Source organism: Rhipicephalus microplus, chromosome 4, assembly GCF_043290135.1.
Source record: "Rhipicephalus microplus isolate Deutch F79 chromosome 4, USDA_Rmic, whole genome shotgun sequence".
Taxonomy (NCBI): domain Eukaryota; kingdom Metazoa; phylum Arthropoda; class Arachnida; order Ixodida; family Ixodidae; genus Rhipicephalus; species Rhipicephalus microplus.
This window is the reverse complement of record NC_134703.1, coordinates 172,742,363-172,766,898: the sequence shown is the minus strand read 5'-3', so window position 1 is coordinate 172,766,898 and position 24,536 is coordinate 172,742,363. Positions and strand designations below refer to the sequence as shown.

Here is a 24,536-nt window from a genome sequence, read left to right as displayed (position 1 = left end):
AGAACTGCTTCGCATTTAAAATATTTAAACACTGGATCCCTGCAGGCCAAGCGTGACAGCTTCTTTCTTGCTTATCCGAATACACCATTCGCTATAACGAAAGAAGCGCCGGCTAACCTTATGTTCAGGTGCCGTCCTTGTTCCAAACTAGACATTCTTAAGGCAGAACTAGAGAAATGAGTTCGCCACCAGTAAATTGTTCATACCAGCCAATACAGTTGCAAAGTTCGACAATTTTCTTTAGGCCACTGTGTTCTTGTTCTGAATTACAGGGGACCACCCAGGTGGCTTTCGGGTATTTTTTTTTTGGTAGGGCAGGAAGGAACTGTTTTGTATGCCGTCAAGGTGCACAAACCGCGGGGCCTGGCCGTGTGGTATCGTCACCAAGATCAGCTTCTCTTGGGTGCAGCTGACATCGTCAACGGTGAGGAGATCAAGGACACTTTCCTGTAGTTCTCGGACGCCACTGCGGAGACTCCTACGGCAGTGCCTGCAGCCTCCTAGGCAGCACCACCAGTACGAAGATATCTCCTACGCAATCGACAAGCGCCAGATCACTACACGCCATCTTAATTTTGTTTAACTGCAGCTTCCCACAATTTAACGAGAGGAAATATAATGCATGTGATAGCACCTCGTGTTGTAGAAAAGACTGGCCAGCCGAACTGCCTGATAACCATGTTTGAAGTTTATTTCACCACAATGTTACACCATACAATGTGTGGTTTGGAATGCGGGAAAAAAGCTGCGATAAAAAAAAGCAGCTTGACTAGCCCCACATCCCATCAATACAAGGCAGAAAAATTGACAGCATTCATAAAGTCCTGGAAACAACTAAACAGACACAAATACATAGTTTAAAGTGGCACGAATAAGAAATATTGAATACATAAAATTTTAAGAAATGTTGATAGGAACGCACTCTTTGAGAAAATACGAAAAAAATTTAAATAAGCAGAACATAGAAACAAATCTTTGGAAAAGGCTAAATCCCTCTTGCGTCAAGAAAGCAAAAAATATTCGACATATCCTGTCACGAAAGAAGGCACAATTGTTCTAATGTTAAATTTAATATATTTAGTATGTGGGGGAGTGAATGTTTCAGCATTTGTAGACCATAGTTTGTTCGTCATCGAGGAATCTTCCAATAATCACTCTGTCTAGTAAGTCGAGACAAGGTGCTGCGCTCTAAGCATGCTATGGAGATAAGATTGTTACTTCCTTTGTTAATTTCAGTTTTTAAAGACGCTAGTAAACAATATTTTTACATGTTTTCAAATCTTATGACTCTGGAATTGTTGATTAAAGACGAGGTATGTGCATTATATTCGGCATTTGCAATAGAACGTAATGCATTTTTTGTATTGTGAGTAATTTCTGCTTAGAGTGCAAGGTGCCAGTACCCCACACCAAAATACCGTTGCGTAACTGGGGAAAAAAAGTGTGTTGTATATCATTAACATCTGAGGAGTCGGTAAATATGACTGACATCTCCTAAGCATGCTTAGTACCTTACTTAACTTGTTTCTTACCATTTCGGTTTGTGAATACCATAACATATTCTCATGAAAAACAATTCCCAATGCTTTAGCGGTCGAAGAAAAATCAATCACAGATTCGTACAGGTGTAGTTTTGAAGTAGCTTAGTGCGTTGTTCCTTTTGAACAAAATAGGACGGCTTTGGTTTTTGAATAGTTGATTTGTAGGAAGTTAGCAGTCGCCTATGCATACAAGTCATCTAGTGTCGTGTTTGCTGCTGAAATGAGGTCATTTACATCCACAGCTATGAAAAACAAGGAAGTGTCATCCGCATACATGACACATTTAATTGTGTGATTTATGTTTATAATGTCGTTGACATAAGTGATAAAAAGTAACGGCCCCAATATACTACCTTGGGGTACACCTTGAGCAAGTTTTTGCAAAGATGATTGTTCTTTGTTCATACTTACACACTGTAGCCTATTACTCAAATAACTGGTGATTAAGTTTAGCGCATTTCCTCTAATGCCTTAATAGGACAATTTTTGTAAGAGGGTATTGTGATTTATCCGGTTAAAGGCTTTGGAGAAGTCAACAAATATGCCTAGCGTAATTTTCCTGTCCTCTATATTACGTAATATAAATTCCTTTTGACCTAACAATGCTACCTCTGTCGACAGCCCTGACATAAAACCGTACTGTCCCCCTGCGATCAATATAAACTGGCATGTCTGCGCTGCCGCCACGCTCACCTTCTTGATTTGCTTTTTTACCGTCGTGCTTTCAACACAATGTAGCAATGAAGTGTTTGCTACTATTCTACGTTGGTCTCCGGATTTTTGATGTAACAGCTTCAATGACGGAATTTTTATCTTGACTACCAATGTTGAAATGTCACGGTAAGCGAGGATGACTAACACAAAGGATTAGTAATACCACATAAATGAGATTACTTTACCTAATCCAGATTAGCTTAATATGGCTATATCCATACGTCCTTAACGTGACCACGCTCCAGCATCTACAGAGCTAGACAATCTTATCTCACCCTAAATTCACTTACTTGTTGTTTACTTAATGTGAATTACCTTAGTCCAGCTTCATTCACACGGCCTTATTGTGTCAATACTTCATCAGTTGAGGCTAGGCCTCCTCAACTTACTCAATATATATTTTTTAGCATTACCTTTGTTAATATTATCCTAATTCACTTTATTTCGGGCTGCATTAAAGTGCCTATCCTCAGTAATCCAACATGCAAGGCAGTCTTACTTTGAATTTGCTTGCTTTTGATTAGCTAAATGAAGATTAGCTTAATCTGGTATAATCCACAGCGTTCGTTACTATACTTAATCATCTACTCGACTGTGTAAATTGAATTTACTCAAAATGACTGGTTCAGGATTGCGTTAGTTTGAGCTTGACTAATCCGGCTTTATTTCTATTGTCGAATGTGGCCATAGTCATCTAAATAGCTAGGCAGTTTTAATTTGGTGTGAAGAGACTAGCACAAGATTGCATTATTTAGGTTAGCTTAATCTGGTTAGCTCAATCTAGAAATGCCAGAGGGGAGCTAATAATAGAATTTGCAGAACGCATTAGTTTACAAATTTTGAATACCTTCTACTTAAAGTGAGGGAACAGTAAGTGGGCATGGAGGAGCCCTAATGGCGAAAATGAAAACAAAACAGACTTTATGCTAAGTTCACACCCATGCATCGTGCAGGATGTGGAAGTGCTTGGCAAAGTACGATGCAGTGGCCATAAAATAGTACGGTCTCGAATTAGGCTAGACTTGAAGAAGGAACGACAGAAACTGATACGCAAAAAACCAATCACAAAGCTAGCACTAAGAGGGAAAGTACAGGAATTCAGAGTCTTACTTCAGAACAAGTACTCAACTCTTATCGAAGAAACCAGCATCAGCTTTGTTGCAATGAATAATAATTTGACGAGTGTCATTACGGAGTGTGCAGTGTAAGCTGGAGGTACGGTAGTTAGACAATACACTGGCAAGCTGCCCCAAGGAACAAAGTATCTCATTAGGAAGTGTCAAAGCATGAAAGCAAGTACAACAGACAAAATAGAGTTGGTAGAGCTTTCGAAGTTGATTATTAGGCGTAAGGTATCCGATGCATGAAGGTATAGCATTGAAAAAAATTGAACATGCTCTGAAAAGTGGAGGAGCGTCAAAGCAGTGATGAGAAACCTTGCGATAGGCAAAAATCGGATGCATGCACAAAGGAACAACGAAGGCAAAATAACTACCATTATGGATAGGATAGTTAAATTAGCGCGGACGTTAAACAAAGGTCTGTACAGTAGCCGGAATAACCACGACCGTAATATAAAAACTAGCGATAGCGCAGAGGACACCCCACCAGTAATGAAAGAACAAGTCAGAAAAGTCTTGGAGAGCATGCAAAAGCAAAGCTGCTAGTGAGGATCAGGTAACATCACCTGATCTTTTTGCCGATGATTGCGAGCTGTATCGTGTCATTCATAACCGCTTTTTGCTGATGATTGCGAGCTGTATCGTGTCATTCATAACCCACAGCTTTTTGCTGATGATTGCGTGCTGTATCGTGTCATTCATAACCTGCATGACGTTTCTACATTGCAGTCTGACATTGACACTGTTTCTGACTGGTGGGACAAGTGGCTCATGAAATAAACATCCGTAAGTGTAAAGTTATGAGATTAACGCACCACAATGAAGTCAATGACCATTTTTTCTATACCCTTAAGAACTCCTTTTTAAACCCCGTTATTAGTTACCGTTACCTTGGCGTGCATATAACCCACAACCTCTCTTAGAATATGCATGTTGAACATGTAATTAATAACGCAAATCGCATGCTTGGATTTCTCCGCCGTCATTTTTCATCCGTTCCTTCAGATTTAAAACTTAAATTGTACACAACACTCGTTAGATCGAAATTGGAATACGCTTGTCCTATTGGGATCCACTTAGCACCGTATTAACTACAGCCCTTGAATCCGTTCCGAACCGTGCAGTTCGTTTTGTGCTCTGTAACTACAACCGCTACGCCAGTGTTTCTTCAATGAAAGCTACCCTAGGTTTACCAACACTAAAGTCACGCCGTAAGTACTTCCGTCTCAACCTATTTCACAAAATCTTTTACACTAATCCAACACTTAAAAATTATATTATCCTTCCCCCAGATTATGTAACACCATGGTTCGACCATCATCTTAAAGTTAAAGTTCCCACATGCCACACTAACACTTGCCATGCTTCTTTTTTGCCTCAAACAAGCAGCGCCTGGAACCACGTTGCTGCCTCCATTGCTGCAATCGAAGAATCTGCCGCCTTCAAAATTGCAGTTATTGATGTATTGTTGTCGGACCATTCCTCTCTGTAATGCCCTCGGGCCCTGAGAGTATGAAAATAAATAAATAAATAAATATATCACATCTGCTGAAAGATGGAGAACAGATTGTGTTAGAAAAAATAGGGACCCTGTCTAAGCGGTGTCTCCTGACGGGAAAAGTACTAGAATCTTGGAAGAATGCTAACAGCATCTCAATACATTAGAAAGGATATGACAAGAACTTGAAGAATTACAGGCCCATCAGCTTGCTCACCGTAGTATAACGGCTATTTACAAAGGTAAATGCTAATAGAATTAAGACAACATTACAATTCAATAAAATAAAAGAACAAGGAGGATTTCCATCAGGCTACTCAACTATCGGCTGCATCCATAATATCAATCAGGTAATAGAGAAATGCTTAGAATATAGCCAACCACTATACATAGTCTTCTTAGATTACGAGAAGGCGTTTGATTCAGTAGAAATATCAGCAGTCATGCAGACACTGTGGAATCAGGGCACCGATGAAGCATACAAAAACATCCAGGAAGAAATATACAGAGGATGCTCTGCTAACATAATGATTCGTAAAGAAATCAGCAGAGCACCAATCAAGACGGGTGTAAGGCAGGGGGATACAATCTCCCCAATGCCATTCACCGCGAACTTACAGCAGGTTTTCAGAGGTCTAGAACGGGAACAGATAGGTATAAGGGTTAATGGAGAGTACCTTAGTAACCTGGATTTTTCCGATGACATTACAATGCTGAGTAACTGAAGGGACTAATGGCAACTCAAGATTACGGAGTTAGACAAGGAGAGCAGAGAGGTAGGTCTTAAAATTATTCTGCAGAAAACGAAAGTAATATACAACAACCTCTGAAGAGAACAGCGCTTCGAGATAGGTAATAGCATACTTGAAGTTGTAAAAGACAACGGCTACTTAGGACTGGTAATAACCGCGGAGCCGAACCACGATATTGAAGTAACTAGAAGAACAAGAATGAGGTGGAGCACATTTGGCAAACACTCTCAAAATATGACAGGTATATTGGCACTCTGCCTCAAAAAGAAGGTATATAACACCTGCATCATGCCGGCACTTAGCTGCGGAGCAGAAACCTGACGACTTACATAGAGGGTTCAGCTTAAATTGAAGACGATGCAGTGAGCAATGAAAAGAAAAATGGTAGGTGTAACCTTGATTGATATGTGGAGTTTAACGTCCCAAAACCACTATATGATTATGAGAGACGCCGTGGTGGAGGGCTCCGGAAATTTAGACCACCTGGGGTTCTTTAACGTGCACCCAAATCTGAGCACACGGGCCTACAACATTTCCGCCTCCATCGGAAATGCAGCCGCCGCAGCCGGGATAGGTAGGTGTAACCTTAAGATACAAGAAGAGAGCAGAGTGTATTAGGGAACAAAGTGGGGTTAAGGATATAATAGTTGAAATCACAAAGAGGAAATGGACATGGGCCGGGCATGGAGCACGTAGACAAGATAGCCGCTAGTAATTAAGGGTAACTAACTTGATACCTAGAGAATACAAGCACGTTAGGGGGAGACAGAAGTTTAGGTGGGCAGATTAAGAAGTTTGTGGGTGTGAATTGGCAGCAGCAAGCACAGGACCGAGTTGAGTGGCGAACACGGGAGATGCCTTTGTCCTGCAGTGAACGTAGTCAGGCTGATGACGACGATGATGATGTTGATCAATCTGGCTCAATTCGGATGGGCTTAACTTGATCATGCTTCGGTATCCTACAGGCTAGAAAATCTCAAATCACTCTATATTGACTCGCTCGTCTATTGACTCACTATCTTAAACAACTGGCTAGGTAGTATCAACTTATTCAAAACTGAAATATTCAAGATGTGAGTTGCTTTATTCACGCCACATCAAAGTTCTTCGAATCCGCTTAAGGTGAACATACGCAGTCATCCGAACAGCTAGTCATTCTCAATCAACAGAATATATACTACTAAGGATTATCTTAAATCGGATTCGTTTAGTCGCGCTCATTCCAAAAGAACGTAGCATAGTCTCGTTTATGCTGCCTTCTGGCTAAGCCATCTTATCCTGAGTCGAATTAGCGTATTCCGACATAATCTCCACTAAACTTGCCTAATCACACTTGACTGGCATTGATCAGTAAAGATTGACATTAAGTCGCAATAAATTAGCTTGGCTCAACGCAATTAGGTCGAAATATACTGGCTTAACTAGGTTTGTTCTCTCCATACCCTGATTTATTCTAGCGGCCTAATTGGTATCATGAAGTACCGATGGGTATGTGGCTGTATAGATTACTAAAGATTCTTGTAACGATGCTTACTTAGCATCGGATTATATTAGGTTGTCTCAATTGACGAACCTATCAGCATTGTGGCCAAAGCCACTCCGCATGGCTCAACACAAAGCTTAACATCCTTTTTGTAAAAGGAACTTCGTGCAGTAATTCTGGGATGACTATAGCGAGACAACAAAAGATTTTTTAGCATCATCTTCGCTGTCAATCACTGAAAAAATACACGCCCGCATGCTGAACAAGTCAACAACTAACCTCACATATCTTCTCGCTGTTGTTCGAATGTCAGCGGCTGCAGCAGGGGCAAAGAAAATATACCACGTGCTCCTCGTGACCCTCATCAATTTTTTGTGTTTTTTTCGAATACAAGGCTTTTTTATATTTTCCGTGTGATCGCGCGCTCACGCGTGGCGAAGTCGTGGCCTCTCGTGGCGATCCCTGTAATGACCATCCATGCACGCCATGTTCAAATCATCCAATGGCTGATAGACGGCCTTCTACGTGCGATTTTTTAGCATATTCCTTCATTTCTTTCGAGAACAGAAATAAATTTTTAGCTGAATTTGATAATTTATTTCAAAATTCTTGCCGTGCGCTGCGCTATATTTGGCTCGCGTGTTCTGGGAGGCTCTACTACCGATTGGCAGCGTTTTATAACCACGCTCAAGAAGTGCTGCAGGGCTCCTGTAAAGCGCACTTTTTTTTCACTCATAGCGAGGATCTCATTCTGGCAGACTTGTTGCCTTGAAGTGGTACGCAATGGAATATTGGTCAGCTGTCAGATCGTAATCAGATCACTTGCTACGTGACGACAAAGAAGGAAGAAACAAAAGTGTTACAAAGTTACCGTCGAGGCTACTGGTGGCGCTGACTGACGTCCTCAAGTTTTTTTTTTTGAAGAAGATATTTTTTATTTGTCGCAAACAATATACACGCATTGAGGTAGCATATACAGAAGGAGGTCCCATAGCACAAGGCTGAAAGGGGACCTCTTTAGTGCTTATTTTTTCTCACAAATTGAATGAGGGTTAGCCGCCGTAGTAGCCGAGTTGGTTGAGTATAAGATGCGTTTTTCGAAGAGCCCAGGCCTGGTCCCTGCCCAGGGCAATGTATCTTTTTGTCCACTTTTCTTTCACCTCGTTCACCTTACTATGACTTCTAATGACATCCTCTATACTTTCCTTGGCAAGTTCGTGTGTTAGACATTAATAATAAGTTATCTGACAAAGAAAACGAACCATTAAAATACACTTTTTTCTTTATAATACTGTGTGTGGTTTAAAGTCACAAAACCATGTTATGATTGTTGAGGGTTGCCGCAGGAGAGGGCTCCAGAAATTTTGACCATCTGGTGTTCATTATTGCGCGCTGACATTGCACAGTATACGGGTCCCTACCATTTCATCCCCATGGAAGTGTGACCACCACGGCAGGGATCAAATCAGTGACATTCGAGTCAGCAGCCGAGAACGCAAGCCACTGATCTACCATGGCGGGAAGCATGTGCATATCTAGCATGTGCGAGTTTTATTAGTTTAGAGTTTTCCTGCTCTGACAAATGGCAAAAGTGCATTTGCAGCGTATGCTGTGTTCATGTAAAAGAAGGAAGAAACAGAGCAGCCCCAAAGAGTAAACAAATAAAATACATCTGCTATCGGCCAGCTGGCTTTTTTCTATGCCAGTACGAGAATACAACTCACTTGTATTTATTTATATGATTGTATTTTTACTTGTTACCCTAATGCCAAAGGAATGGAAAGAGAAAAGTTGGTTATAATAAACCAGAAAAATAAAAGTGGTTTTAATGGTGACGCAATGAATACCAACATTACAACATTGGTCAAATCAGGGTGATGTGTATTTTTTCTTAAATAAGAGCTTGTTGCTAAATGGAAGTTTCAATAATACGCAAGAGCAAATTATGTAATTATTTCCTTAAGATAGCAAGTAATCACTCTTGGAATGGCCAAAACTTCAATGAAATAGTAGATTGATGATTGAGTCCGATTAAATCCAAGATCTTCTGGTGGTGTATTGTGGCTGGAGAATGGTATGCAGTATGAAAAACGCCCGGCCTGCGCGAAGGCGCAGCACAATCGCAGCGAAAGCTAGAAGAGCAGCTTTGCAGAGCCTTTTCAAAACACTCATTGGGTAACTACTGTAAGCACAGTTGCTTGATACCCACTAGGGCATTAATAAAAGTTTTTTTTGGTAATCGGTCGGCATTCAATAGGCTATTTTTTGTCATTCTTCTCAGAACCGCAGCATCCACTAAATATTTGCAAGAAATTTTGTGCCAATTGTTAATGCAGTGGCCTGACGACGATCATTAAATATGGCTGAAGTGGTTATGCGCCGCAGTTAATTAAGGGAACAAGAACAAGCTTTTGTAATGGGTCGGAGCGTTAAATGGCCTACTCGTAACGCTTTCGCATTGTGCGACGGCTGGTTTTTCTTTCACTCTTTTAAAACGCTTTAAAATTTGTATTAAAACGATTGCTTTTGTGATATCAAGCCTCTCTAGGGCAGATTTGCCAACAAGTCACGAGCACCGGCGTAGATCGGTGGTATAATACTGGGCTGGCACCCAGCGGACCCGGGTTTGAGCCCCCTTGTGTCATTGCTGCTAGGTTGTTTTTGTTTTTAAATTTCGCGCGATGTGGTCAATGACACCGGCGGCGGATAACGGCGCGTTACCCTAGTTGGGATCTCATAACCGCTTTCGATATAAAACGGCGAATTTAGATTATTCAACCCTAATGAGCCCGAATTTCAACTGTATAGGCTTGCGGAGGCGCAAGGCCACTTTCCACAAACTCATCGGATGAATAGGGGAGCCGACACAAGTAGTTTTATCACAAGGGACATTAGGCACAAAGGCGTCTATTTACTGAGTTCTCCCTCTGTTGCGTACAAAAGCGAAAGGGGGACAGGCAAAGCCATCCTTGGAGCAAAAAAAAAACGTATCTCTTGTTGATAAACCTATATATTATAGGAAATAAATAAGAACTAAATAGAAACTATAACAAAAATTAAATATCATTGGAAAAATAAACCTAAATACAATAGGAAATAGTCAGACTCAGGGCACAGCTAATTGGGATTCTACCTGTTGTTAAGTATGCCCAAGGGTTCGTCCTGCCTTCCCGCCGTACAGACGCCATAGTAGACGTTCATATTCGCCGCCTAATTTTACGGGTCCGGAGGAGGGCAACTCATGAGGAAAGAACAATTCGGAACAAGCAGCACATTAAGGCTCTGTTCAGATCCCTGTGGCGCCTTCAGATATCCAATGTCCGTCATCGACAACCACACTTACGAAGCTCGAAATCGCGAATTTTTATGAGAATCTGCTATCATGGATTAGATTCTGGAATTAGTTCGAATGTACGATTCACAAAAATACAGCGCTCCATACCACCCACAAGCTCCAGTATCCGAGCAGCTATTGAACCGGAAAGGCTACGGCTGCTATCGATGGTCTGCCACTCAGTGAACAAAACTACGAAATGTCTGTGAAGACATTGATAGAACGATTAGGCAAGGACGAGGTCATCATTGATGAGTGCATGTCGTGTATACTTCAGGTCCACCGGGTGCAAAATCTTCAGGACACCGAGAGGCTAAGGACACTCTACGATAAACTCCAGGTGGGTGTCGGCAGTCTCGAGGCATTCGGTGTAGATTCGAGCACTTACAACGTCCTTTTATTGACCGTTCTCCGGAAAAACATACCGAATGAGCTTTGCCTCGAGTACTTCCAGAGAAAGACAGCTACAGAAGCCGTTCCTGACGATGACTTTCAGGAGGTCCAAAATTTCATGAAGGCGGAAATGGAGAGTTGAGAGAGAGCCCAGCGCGCAGTACGACCGGTGCGGACGCAGCTATGAAAGAGAAAGCTCCAATCACTAGAAACCGCCTGCCGTCAGCGTATGTTCTAGCAGTAAATGGGGGCGAGGTAGACTGCATACTTTGCAATCAAGAAGGGAACACCATGGAAAGCTGCATCGCCCTCATTCCAAAGTAGCAGAAAATGGCGGTGATGTCAAAGGAGCGGTGCTGTTACAAGTGCGTTAAAAGAAATCACCGTGTCACCGAGTGTCGAACATCAAGGTGACTCAAGTGTGCGAAGTTTTCCGGACGGCACACTACAGGCATCTGAGAGCTCAACCAAAGAGTAGCGCCACCTCCCTCAAGGGAAGGTACAAAGGCAAGAGCACTTCTACAGACGGCGCGAGCATCTGCAGAAGGAGCAAATAAGACTGCTTTGGTGCAAATGCTGCTCGATGTTGGTAGCCTGAGAACATTCATACGGGAGGAGGTTTCCCGTCGTCTAAAGTTCAACGTCATAGGAAAGGAGAGGCTGACCATTGTGAAGGGTAGGAAGTAGATGATGGCATCCACCGCTGCCATCAGTTGTTAACATAGGATGTTGATGACGGCAGGTACGGCGGGTTTCTTCGCGGTAGCTGGCACCCTGCCGTCCTCCACATAGCCGATGCTCGCCAGTGAGGGAACGCGTTCTGAGGAGACTGAAAGAAAGTTTATTTACAAGATAGTTGAAAGAAGGGAACTGTTCGAGGATTCAGAAGATCCCGCATTATGTACAACAGAGATTGAATTCATGATTCCGCTCATGATTCTGCTCTTATTAACAAATGTCCTTGGATTTCATAGACCATCACATCCTTGCACTGAGGTCCAAAGAAGGCGGTGACCACTCTTGCCACGAATCAATGGACTTGAAGTCTCAGTGATCCACCCCCCAGAAAGGGTGCAGATATTGCACCACTCGGCAGGGCGAAAAGGTCCAATAGTAGCACGAACCCACCACACAATGACGCACCTGGCCCATGCCACCGCAGGGCGAGAAGGTGGAGTCCGGAGAGGAGCATCGGTTTATGACTGCTTTCAGCTACAGTCTTCCCAAACTCTCTCGAACATGGCAGGCCAAACGCTTGGTCCTGGGGACGGTTTTTTCGACGTCTTCGCATGCTTCCGGACTGACAATGCTTTGCGGTGGCCTCGCGTAGATGACAATAACCGAGTCGAGAGGTTGACTTAATGAGCCCAGCCACCGTAGCGCCGTTCCACACTGTTGGAGCCCGTTCAACAAAAGGTTTGTCTCGCGAAACTTTCGTTGGGACCCGGTCACTACATGGAATCTCTACAGGATAGCGTCCTGCAGGCTGGGCGCCAATAGGGTCGAAAGCAGCCTAGCAGACCGGCTTACGCACAATGGCGTCTGCCCAGATGAACTGCCGGGCGAAACGTAGCACCTTCGCAAACCAGACACCGCTGAAAAAAAACGCTGTCGTCGGGTAGAATGCTGGCTGACAAACTGTCTCAATAATACAAGAGTACGCATAGAAGCACTCGAGATAGTCGAGATCAACCGAGACCTGCTGCCACCACTGGACGACTGCGTTACCCACCTCGCACAGGAACAGGGACTCAAACTTGCCGGCACAGTACCTTAAGGCTATCAGCCCAGAGTTGGAATTGAGCTGCTTGTTGAAGCTTATTTCTACTGGGGCATCACAACAGGCAGTGTTAAGTGCTTCAACTAGAGGCTCGTAGCCACAGAGACAGTGTTTTTGATGGAGGCTACAGGTCACAGACAAAACGTCGTCGGCCTCAACGCAGCTGACGAGCGCTGGAGTAACGCGCATCAACGTGAACCAAGAACCAGATGACGTTTCTCGTCAACTTAAATAATTCTTGATTCTGGACCACCTTCACATCATCGGTGATGCACCGCTGACCACTGAAAACGACGACGTTTTTGGGGCAGTTAAGAACAACATCTTCCACAAGAACGATTGAAACGATGTCAGGATCCCATGAAAAAAATGAATGGCAGCTGACCGACAACAGGAGAAGGACATCACACAGGCTTCTCTCCCGCTTTGTGAAACTACTGCAAGATGACGAACTTATCCACAGCTATGACCAGTCAATCCCAAACTAACTTCAAACCGGACACGCTGAGTAAACCAAAGGCACTCTATGAAGTTCGGAGGGTATCGCATGAGTAAAAAGGCCAAGTTACTCTTCAGAGTGTTCTTCTACTCTCCCAGAGCATCAGATAGAGTGAACGTAAATTTCCCCATGTATGAAAAGAGAGATTGAAACAGCGTTCTACTCTTGCTCTCTTTGAAAGAGTAGAATACCAATATACTATTCAGGCATGAGAGAGTAAAACGCGGTTATACTGTTGTTCTTGATACTTCTAGATGCGTAGGCACACCACGAGTGATTAGCACTACCTAATAACCGTACGTATATGCGGTAAACGTTTTGAAATTGTTTGTTCAGGCGTTAGAAACTTTTAAGAAAAATAATAGCATTTCCTGTGCACGCCAGTGAATTTCAGCGCACCCGAAGGCACTTGAAACTCTTAATATAAACTAATATCAACAATATCTTAATATATTTTTGCGTCTGTGTAGTGAAATAAGCGAATACCATTATATTCAAACGGTCACGATTGCAGCTCAGCGAAAACGGCTATGACATTCTCCCTATATTATATCCATGTTTTGCGCCTCTACCACCGCTCGCGGGCGAAGGTTCGGTAAGCCTAACGTACGGTACAGCTATATGTACACAGTGAAGTATTGTGGCTTTCGCCGTAGAACGCAAACAAGAATGACCGAAATTATGTCCAAGGGGGTAAAAAAAAAACTAGGCTGTTAGTGTTTTTCATAAGCGTAATGTTTCGTACGCAGAAATCACTAATCACTTAGCGAGTCAGTGCAAATGACGTTCATGTAATCAGTTGCGCTGATATTCTGTATACTGTAAAAGCACGTGTCGGGTAGACGTTCTGATCTCACGAAGCGCAAAACAAACACAGTAAACACGTTAGCTACAGTGCGGCTGGTTTTAAGACGCGCAGAGACATTCAAACCTCTCGTCTTATCAAGAAAATGCAGACACATCTTCTGCATAACCTGTGACATAAAGAAGTAATCACCACGCCACCGTATTTTAGGGTGCTGCAGTGGTTAGCGAGTCCGGCTCACAAGGTGTGGTGCGCCTAGAGGTGAAAGGTTTGAGTATCAGTCGCTTAAGTTTTTCTTTTAATAATCAGTATTTTTGTCGTAGTGCTCATATTTGGCGATCCTGACAATCCGCGTGCGCGGAGATGCATAAAAAACGATTAAAAAGCCCAATTTCGGCTCATACTCCGCTATTTTTTGTGAGGTGCATTACTACTATCTTAAGTGGGGTTATGCTACTCTTGTTCGGGCAGAGTTATGTTAGTGCGTTGAGGGGGAGTGCCTTGACCTGTTCTGAAGGAACCATCGCACTCAGCCTCAAAAAGAGGTGATTTACTGTTGAAAAGGGAGTGAAATATGAGACAAGAAAGTACTCTCCCAAAAAAGTGCCCAGCACTCGCCTAGTTTTTGCAGTGGAACTGAGGAGTACCACAGGGCCCCATTTATTACTTGCCGGAGCGAGATGTTGGCCCGCCAGATAGCGAAACAATCAAGTTGAGGGTTCTTTTAGATGCGTCCTTCAAAACAGGAGGGAAGATATCAATCAACAATAATCTCGGCGCAGAACCAAACATAAAATGAAGTTTATCAATATTATAATTCAGTTTCAAGTGCACAATGTGGCCGTAATGTCTGACATTGAAAAGGCTTTTCTCCAAATTGAGCTACTTGAGAAGCATCACGCTGTTCTCCGCTTTCTGTGGTATCAAAGTACACCAAAGCAAGGCGAAATGCTGCCCCAAGTAGTAAAATACCAAATAACAAGGGTACCGTTCGGCGCTACGTGCAGCCCCTTCTCCTCGCAGCCACCTTGCGTCATCATTTGAAAAGTCCCGACGAGAAATTTCCCCGCACCACTAATATACTGAATGGTAACCTGTATGTCGATGGCTTTGTTACTGTTGCTGGCCATAATAAAGAAGTGAAGCAGATATGCAAGGAAGCGCAGTTTATACTCTAGAAGGGAAGCATCAATCTGAGAAAAGGGCGATTGAAGAATGCTGGTTAAATGGCATCGGCTGCTAAGACTGAGGGTATTGTAGGAGTAAAAAGGCCGAGTTACTCTTCAGAGTGCTCTTTTACTCTCCCAAAGCAACAGATATAGTGATATTCCTTTTCACTCTGTATGAAAAGAGTGAAAAGAACTCTCCTGAATGAAGGCTACCTGAATGAAGGCTCTACCGGAGTTGGGCCCCACAAAGATTGTCGCTGTAGAACGGAGGCCTGGCACACGTGAGTTCGTTTTTGAGATGTCCGCCATGATTGAATTCCTTGCAAGTCGACAAGACACAAAGCAATTTATACTATAGTATCTATAGCACGCATTTTGTAACCGTATGATTTCCTCGCACCAGCTAATTTCCCCGCAAACAATATTTTTCAAAGTCTCTGGGTACGCTGTACAACATGGTACGAAAAGGACTCTCCAGATGTGCAAGACAGAACAAAAGACGCCGGCGGCTCTTTGAGCTCCAGAAAATTCCAATTTCAAGAACACTGCCTTGCGATCTCGACTAACACAGCCTCTACAAAATTCTAAAGCAGGCAAGAGCCGTGGTTAATTTCTGTTCTTCGACTTTCATCTGTACTCATGAGGGGGAGCTTATGCTATTGACAGCTACACATTTCTTGTTTGCCAAATGCTACTGCCTAATGAAAGGAAACTTTGCCAACCTTAGGAATCCTTGTGTCGATGTACCCGCTTGAGCTCAACGTCTAAGCAGCCACCATAGAACAAAGACGACCAGGAATGAACGTGTTCTCGTTATGGGGAAGGATGCTAGGAATGCCGAAGGGCTCGTTCTGCCTTTCCGCCGTACAAACGCCGTTGAAGGCGTTCATCTTCGCCGCCTGATTTCATGGGTTGAGAGGAGGTTCGTCAACACAAAGCTGACGGGATCGAAGGGGATTTCACTCGCACCATTTTCACGGTAGCCCTCGTGGGACCTGCTCAGCACTTTTTCTTTTAACACTCCTTTCTTTCTTTCCAACTTTCTAGACAACTTCTAGTTTTGATTATGTCACCAACGAGCCGAGAAGCTTCTATTCAAGGCTCCAGAGCGTGTAGACCAGTCGCCCTGCGGTAGTTACCGCGCAGCGGCGAATTCACTTTCCAACTAGAGTCAATTGACGAAGATTAGTGCGCAATTAATTATCTACACCTGTCGCATGAGAAAGATCAACATTTTCACACCTGATTCTCACATGCGGGCCCTAATACACCGCAAGCGAGCATTGAGTTAAGTGCCAGTAATGAGTATAAAAAGCGAGGATTGAGTATAAAGTGCGAGCATTGAGCATATACAGCGCCTCGTTGGACAAACGGCGGAAATTCTGTACTTCATTCAGTGCCGCAGTGAAATAGAAAACAACATGTCTTTTTTTTTCGGTGACACGTTGTTTCAACGACCTAAATTAGGAATGGCAATATGGATATAATACCAAAGCAAACACAAAACTAGCTGAAAGCGCTGTCTAGTCTAACCTGACGCTCATCACGGATCCCCAATTACCTACAAAAAGAGAAAATGTGGTTTGCCATGACAGCACATCTAACCTCGCGTTTCTACGGTGCACTGAAAGCATGTGGCACAACCTTCAAGAAGATTTAGGCACCGTTTTATCACTGAGAAGGATAATTGACTTTAGTTCGAACCGCCAATCAAATGTTAATACGAAAACTAATACCAGCTCCACATGCGACTTCTAACGCTATTGCATCAATAGTTTCCGTGTCTAGTCATCTTCCCTCACACTGGAAGCACCTTCTAAATTGGTCACTTTCGACTCGTAAAGCTTCAGCCATTACCGTGACCTCCGCTGTAATGAACGTCATTCAACGTCATCGTCGAGAGAAAACACATCCCAGCTTTTTTTGTCGGGTAGTTAAAAAAAGTGCTTGCACTTGCAACACACACGAAGGATCAAGTAAAAACAAAAAAAAACAATTGTTGCTCTCTCCTCACTCTATCTTGGATGGAAGCAGTATTTTGCCCTTACGTTTTTCGTATCCTACGTGCATCATTGGACGCCAAGTGAAAGAAAAATAAAAATGAAAGAAAAATGCGCGTTCTAACTCACCTCACCCGGCAGGATAATTAACCTTTCGGAAGCTTGGGTTTTCGGCTTTGCTTCGCGAGTCTCTTCTCACCGGTATTCATGTAGTTACGCTCAAATTCGAACTCTCGAGGAAGCTGTCATATTGAGTTCTGCCTGGCCTCTACTGGCGCCGAATTACCGGAAGTCACGGCTACCTACGCCTAGCTTACCTGGTCGTAATGCTTCTGTCGCTTGGGTGCTAATGCAGCATGACTGCTTCGCTTATAAATGTCTGATTAGAAAGTCAGTTTGAGGCTGCGAATCGCTATTAACGTTGCTTTTTTCTTAAGCTCAAGGACCTTAACGTCGTGTTTGTATTTCATCTACCAAGTAACTAGAGCTAACATCATTCAGAATGCTCGATCCAAGTTTTACAATACCCGTATACGCCAATCGCCAGAAAAATGTTACAAATGTTAAACTGTAAGACAAACCAATGTCATTACATGATCTCCGCTTTTGCAAAAAAACTATATTGAAGAAGAGTCAGCCGCCATTTTGCATTTTAGTCGCGAACAGAATGAACAATGCTCTTACTCTAATTGCTAAAACTTTCAAACATACGCATGGTATAGGCACAGTGTGTAATAATTTTTTCGCAGTGAAATTTCATGAAAATCATTTCAAAACATGCAAGCAAGTGGCACACAATAAAGCCAATGTATTTTTGAAAGTTTATTCAACCTGACAATTACCTTGACGGTACTAATTTAGGAGAAAACCAGATATTTTGCGTGCCTAAATCTGTGGCTTATGGAAGGGCAGTCTGAAACCCTCATTTTACCATGTCTACGTTGATTGATAAATGCCACGCATTTCTTTGCGTACTGCCGGCACTTTTGGTGTCTGTCTGTCTGTCTGTCTGTCTGTCTGTCTGTCTGTCTGTCTGTCTGTCTGTCTGTCTGCCTGCCTGTCCGTCCGTCCGTCCGTCCGTTCGTTCGTCCGTCCTTCTGTATGTTTGTCTGTCTGTCTGTCTGCCTACATCGGGGTGCTCTCGTGATCAACACCATAACTTAGGATAAACCAAATTTAGTATGGCATGGTAAGATGATTTGATGAATATGACTCACTAATTATCACATCAATGTCACAATCCCGTCGCCTACATCGTCAAACCCTCTCCACCAGACTTGTCATCGGGCATTTTGATTATGTGCGATAATTGCCTACGTGGAGACCATGTAGCACTGTTTCCGGTAAATACAATCATCGACTCTTTCATAAAGCTTGAACTACTTGTCGTCTTCTTCGCTAAAAAAAACCGAAATTTATTTCTTCAGGACCTCTTTAATAATATACGCTCTTTACTCTGCTTTTTTATTTTATATTGCTGAAAAACAAGCATAATGCTCTTATCAAAAGTTACGCTAGCATATTTTTGTCACACTTCATGGAATACAGTTTTCCCAACATTTAATCTTACTAAGAACGTGAGTAAAATAAAAATTTACCCATGACTGTTCGTTTTTTCTGATATTTTGTTGTTTTCTTCTCTTTATAAATGTTCTGTTTACAGAGTTATAATGCCACCCCCAGAATTACCCTGGTCACTGCGTAATACTGCATTGCAGTGTACAATCGCACCAGGCGCGCACCACAAAAATTCATTAATGAATGAGCTGTTTGAAGCTACCTACACGTTAGAACGGGCTAAGCTACAGGTAATTGTTATCACCAATGCAACGTGGTGAAACCAGTCTGAGAAACCATTTGTCATTATCAACTACAGCGTCATTAAACGGGGCAGAGGGTTGACTGCACATAATGCTTTGCATAAACGCAGTGTACAAGCTTCGAAAAATACTTCAAAAAATGGCAGTGGCTTATCCCAGCTACGCCAGGATATACGTAGCGTTAACAAAGGTTCAGCGTATTATTCTTAGCTTTCCAGTGTGTCAAGGATTAGCTTAATTATTATAGTTATTGCCGCTGCAATGACACACACACGGCATACGTATTATGTGGCACATGCATATTTTCTGGTCAACGTCCAGGTAGCTTCTTTATTGCCACAAAGCCGGCTCGGCGGTCAGTGAAGTAACACGCTGCCGTCTCTATGACACCAACACGGTATTTGGAATTGTCTGTCTTCCTGTGATAGAGAAGATCGATGGTGCTTCCCTGTTGGGTCATCTGTGCAGTTGGAACACTGGCTAAGTCGAGGCTAAATGTGTCCTTCAAAGGAACACAAAGAGAGTCTAGAGCACGATTGAAGTCACCAGCCACCACACACAGTTCACTTGCTGCACGACTAGGTATAGACGCCGCCACTACGTGTATAGTGTCTTTAACCAAATTGTTTGGTGAGACATACACGGCTTCGATTATCACACCACTTTCGTCAAGCTGAACGCACGGGGTTCACCCTTGGGCACCGCTACATTTGGCAGTTCACTGGCACCAATCCCATTTCTAGCATAGATGCAGACTCCCGAGCTTCTGGTAGCGTTAATACGACTGGCATAAGCAACCATGCCAAACTCGGGGATTGTAACAGCTTGTGATCGCGTGGCAACACCAACCTCTGTAAAGAGGAGAACATCAGCAGTGGTCAAAAGGCTGTCACCACGAACGTCCGAGATATGGCAAATCAACGATCGGACATTGAGCAGGGCGACTGTGTACACCATGGCAGGGTTTGTCATCAGTGCTCTACAGCGAGCATATGCTGTGTCCTGGCCGTGCTTGTTTAAGCGCTCATACTCTGATACCAAAGCGTTATGAGCATCGCTAAGATGGTGGTAGAATGTGTGGTCTTGCTGCACGTTGGTACGGTACAAGCCCTGGAGGGTAGTGACACGGCTTAGGGCAACGTAGAGCAGCTTTTGAGGGTGAGCCTCAGCGTAGTCGTATACCACAGTGTCGAAGGTACCACCCTGTGACTTGTGTATTGTCATGGCGCTTGCTGGTGCGAGAGGAAATTGGGTTCTGCGCACCGATACATGCCTCAAGGCTTTTCCCTTCATGGAAAACGACATGGTGATGGCCTTGATCGGAACCCGTTGTGCACACCACCTCACGCCAGAACGGGAGCTCACTTTGGCCTTGGTTAACGTTCCCACATCACTTGGACATTGCAGCCAAACTCGCTTTGGCGTATCGTCAACGTTAAGCTCAACTTCCATTAGTGTACCTACCATGCCGTTCACCAAGCCATCCGTCACATCCATGTTCTTCAGCAGCATATACGGCCGTTTCGTACAGAACATCACCACAGATGGCAGGTTACCACTCTCCGCACGACTGAGGTCTTGGATTCTCGCGAGGGCCTCACGTTCCTCTTGTCTGCTCCGATGGCCAGTAACCACGTGTGTGGCGACACTGTCATGCTTGTATTCACAAGACTCAGCAACCATCCTATTATGAACGTCGACGTCGTTGTTACTAAAAAGAGAGAGTTCCGATGGAGGCGGAAATGTTGTAGGTCCGTGTGCTCAGATTTGGGTGCACGTTAAAGAACCCCAGGTGGTCAAAATTTCCGGAGCCCTCCACTACGGCGTCTCTCATAATCATATGGTGGTTTTGGGACGTTAAACCCCACATATCTATCAATAAAAAGAGAGAGAATGCCATGGGGCACTGTATAGCAGCCTGTTCACGAGTGACGAAACGATCAGTAAGCAAACGAATATCGTCGCTGTTCAACTCCTTTCCGTCGCCTATCTTGGTGAGGAGACCCGAGAAGCTTGCATCACTCTGTCTAACCACTTCGGTTAAAGGTAAGTATTAGAGGTGGTGCCACGGGAGCACGGACGTACTGTAGATGCTGCCGCCGCTCCGTGGTTTCTTGTATACCTCACTTGCTCGCACCGGAGGGAGCTGCCTAAGGTCCGCGCAGGAAATTACGTCGAACCCTCTGAACGGCTCCGTCATCTTTGAAGCCTTGATTTTTCTCAAGCGTAAGTCCACTTGTCTGAGAAGGTCCAACGACAGCATGCTCACCTCATCCACAATGATGCACTTCACGTCGCGAAACAGCATCCGAAACGTATTCAAATCACTTGGTGTAAGTCCCCGCTCCTCCCTCCGGTTGGTCATTACGATCTCGAATGCCGAATGTACAGTTACGCCATTCAACGCAACGGCAGCTTTACCGGTTGTTGCACAGGCCACGTACGCATTAACCGCACTGTTTTCCTGACCATTCCCATACAAGATAGTACGGTTACGACAGTAACGGTTGTAAACGTCCATGATGAGGCGCAACGTGGAGGTCTTACCACAGCCAGCCGGCTCGGTAAAGAAGATCTGCAGCAGTTTAGTCGTCTGGTCAGTAACGTGATGTATCACTTCCCGTATCAGCGGTGCCTGCTGTTCGTTAGGCAGCCTCACGCACGCGTGGAAATCGCTTAACGGCATAACGTCGTCTCTACGGTGGACTCCAGGGTACGTGGCGGCAACCACGTTCTGTTGCGTCTTCGTCGTCACTTCCTCGGGGACCAAGTCTGAATTATCGTTCATGTCCACCAAGGTCGGTGCCGCACACAGCCTCTCTTCTGGTTGTTCCACTTCCTCTGTGCGGTTTGCTTCCGAACTGCCAACCGCCTCGCAAGCCGAAATCAACTCCGACATGGTTACACCAGCAGAGTACCTCTGTTTGATTTCTATAATGGCTTTTTCGTTATCGTCAAACATTTTCTTGAAGGCATTGCCATCCAGAATGTCTAATTCCTTACGAAACGGCACGTACAGCATGACATGTTCCCTCTTACAGTTTATCACGGCATCAATGCAGTTGTTTCGGCACCTAAGCACGGCTGGCTTCTGACGCTTCCTCAAAGTACTGCGATTGTACTTGACCATATATTCGGCGAACGTCACCCCCTCCATTTCAACGGGACGGTGTTCATACCGCTCAAGCAGTGTTTTGTGCCAAATGTCACAACTCGTAGGCAGCACTCCCTGTTCCTCCAACTCGGCCTTCGTCTTGCGGCTCCAATGGCGCTCCTCTGTCCAAAGGGTGTTAACGTACATTATATCTCGGCTAGTGGTACACATGTCAAATTGCAGGAGAAACCAGGCAGCCTCTTGGGGCGAGATCTCAATTGCATTCAGAATATTCACCCCTAGCTGTCGCATAGCGCTTTCAAACGACAGCTGGGCCGATGGGTCCTCTTGGATTAAAGCTTTAATGATTAGCCTTGTTCACGTACTCTACCACGTAGGATGTACAGGCATAAACGTCAGGAATTACTTGCAGATCCTAGTTAGGCTTCAGCACTGAGGCTATCCAAGAGTTAAATGGCTTGACATTCGTCTGATCCATATCCCTTTTAGGCAGCAGCGTAGGCCTGGCGAGTCCACTGCGAATCACGTACCTCCTCATACTCGTCAAAGTCACGTATGCTATGAGGTTGAAGCATTTCAGCAAAGGACTAATAGGCAGTGGTGTCGAGAGCACTATGCAACGCATCCTGAGTGTTCTTCAGGAACCAATACTGTTTCCAACCGGCTTCGTCGTCGTCGGCAGGGACCTGTAGCGGAGTAAGCACTTTAGTGCTTGGCATGGGCCAGAACGGCGCATGGAACCTGCACTTCTTACAACCACCTTTATAGCACGTGTGTGTGTGCAGGTGTTCCTGGCACCTCGGCCGCTCCAGAGCATCATGATCCACGGACGGGAGGTGCTCTGTCATCCTCACGCTCTTTGGCATGAAGTTGTTTTGCATCTCTTCATTCGGAGATTGATTAAGCCACAAAAGCAGATGAGCATGGGGCTACCCCTATGCTGAAACTCTATGCGCTTGAAACTTTCCACCACGTGGTACGGCCTAAATGAGCTTGTCCGGGAGTTTCGCAGTACTTTCATAATCACCCTAACCATGTGTTCAAAGTAAATTGCACACGAAGCTGGACCGTTATTCACCAACGTCGCCGCGTACCTCTGGTTCATTTTGTCTTCGTCAAAGCCCAACTCCTGGGGCCTAACCTGCAGTTTTGCAAGCACTTCTAGCAATTTCGGCCAATGCACCTCACATGCAGAAAGCGTCAGAAACACTGTCGGCTTCCCAAGCTGCCTAATCATGGCGAACACCTCGCTCTTCCTTTTGTGCCAGTACTGCACAGTGTTCGGGGCACCTTCCATGAATACCAGATCCTGCTCAATGAACTGTTTAACCTTGTCAGGATCTTCGATATTCTGTCTGGTCAGACAACAAGTTGTCGCGCTGCTCCGATACATCATAGTCATTTGCGACCGAACACGGGGATGCAACACCTCCACAGCCATGTACAGTACGTGCATCGGCAAAGCCCCCCGTCTATCTTTTCTCCGAATCTCACTCGAGGCAAGGGAAAACGAAGTAGGCTTAGCTTCTAGGGTTATACAACGAGCCTGGTCCAAGTATATTTAAAGAAAAGTCAGCTCTTCAGCATGGGTATCATACAAAATGCTCACAGGTCTCTTCCCATCTCCCGGTGCCATGGTTAAGACCGCGTTTTCATCGTACACCAAAGTATGGTGGTTCAATATCAAAGCTGTGGCCACATTCATCGGATCATCTAAATCGGCGAGATCGGCACAAGCCTCTACGATAAAGTCTTCGTCTGGAGCAACGGATTCCCGATACAGCCTCTCCAAACGTCCCTCGTCAAAGTTTCTGCCGTAGTGCTCATACAGCGGCGAGACTCTCAGTACCTCAATCCATGGTCCCAGCCCATTGCGAGAAACCCTGTTCGACAGATAGGTAGTCTTGGCAAACATTCTCCTCTTTATGTTCACTACTATGCACTTATCGTCTGCCAAGCCACGAGGCAACTGCTTTAGCATCTCGTCCGTGTCTTCCGGCACGTTCACCACGGGTTCCTTAATGCTAAATTGACCATTTCTCCAGTTCATCAGACGACGGATCTGAACGAAGGGAATGCGTGGCGAAATTAAACGCTCGGCCACAGTGTTCAGAACCGGTAGACCTGGCAGCATGGCCGGGTAACGATACCCATTGGTAGCGCTAAAGAGTGGAATCTTCTGCTTAACGAGGAAGTTCTTGCACGTTGTACAAACCTGCGCCAAGGTTTCACCCAACTCAGGCGCCGCCGCTAAACTCAACGTTTCACGCATGGCACTTCCTTGCGGCGTCAAATCTTTCATGTTCCATAGTCTTTCACACACGTCGCACACATATCCAAAAGAGTTGTTTACGAAATCAATCTAGAAGGTCCGAGTCGCACTGGCGCTTTCGTTAAGTTTCAAAGTATAGTCAGTCGATCGGCGAGCCTTCACGTCTTCGACGGCGTCTTGCTGTTGCTGATGCTGAGATGGTCGGGCACGTCGCTCAGCCTCCTGGCGATGCCGCTTTGC

General features: G+C 44.5%; 1 protein-coding gene across 1 annotated transcript; it reads right to left on the bottom strand.

Moving 5' to 3' along the window:
• Positions 1-20,962: 20,962 nt before the first annotated feature.
• LOC142814451 (uncharacterized) lies at positions 20,963-22,315 on the bottom strand. The gene has a single exon (XM_075893210.1). It carries the CDS (start codon positions 22,313-22,315, stop codon positions 20,963-20,965), a length of 1,353 nt encoding a protein of 450 aa, XP_075749325.1.
• Between the last annotated feature and the right edge of the window lie 2,221 nt (positions 22,316-24,536).

Coding starts and splice junctions, on each gene's coding strand:
- LOC142814451 (XM_075893210.1), bottom strand. CDS start 22,315: ATGCGACAGCTAGGGGTGAATATTCTGAATGCAATTGAGATCTCGCCC.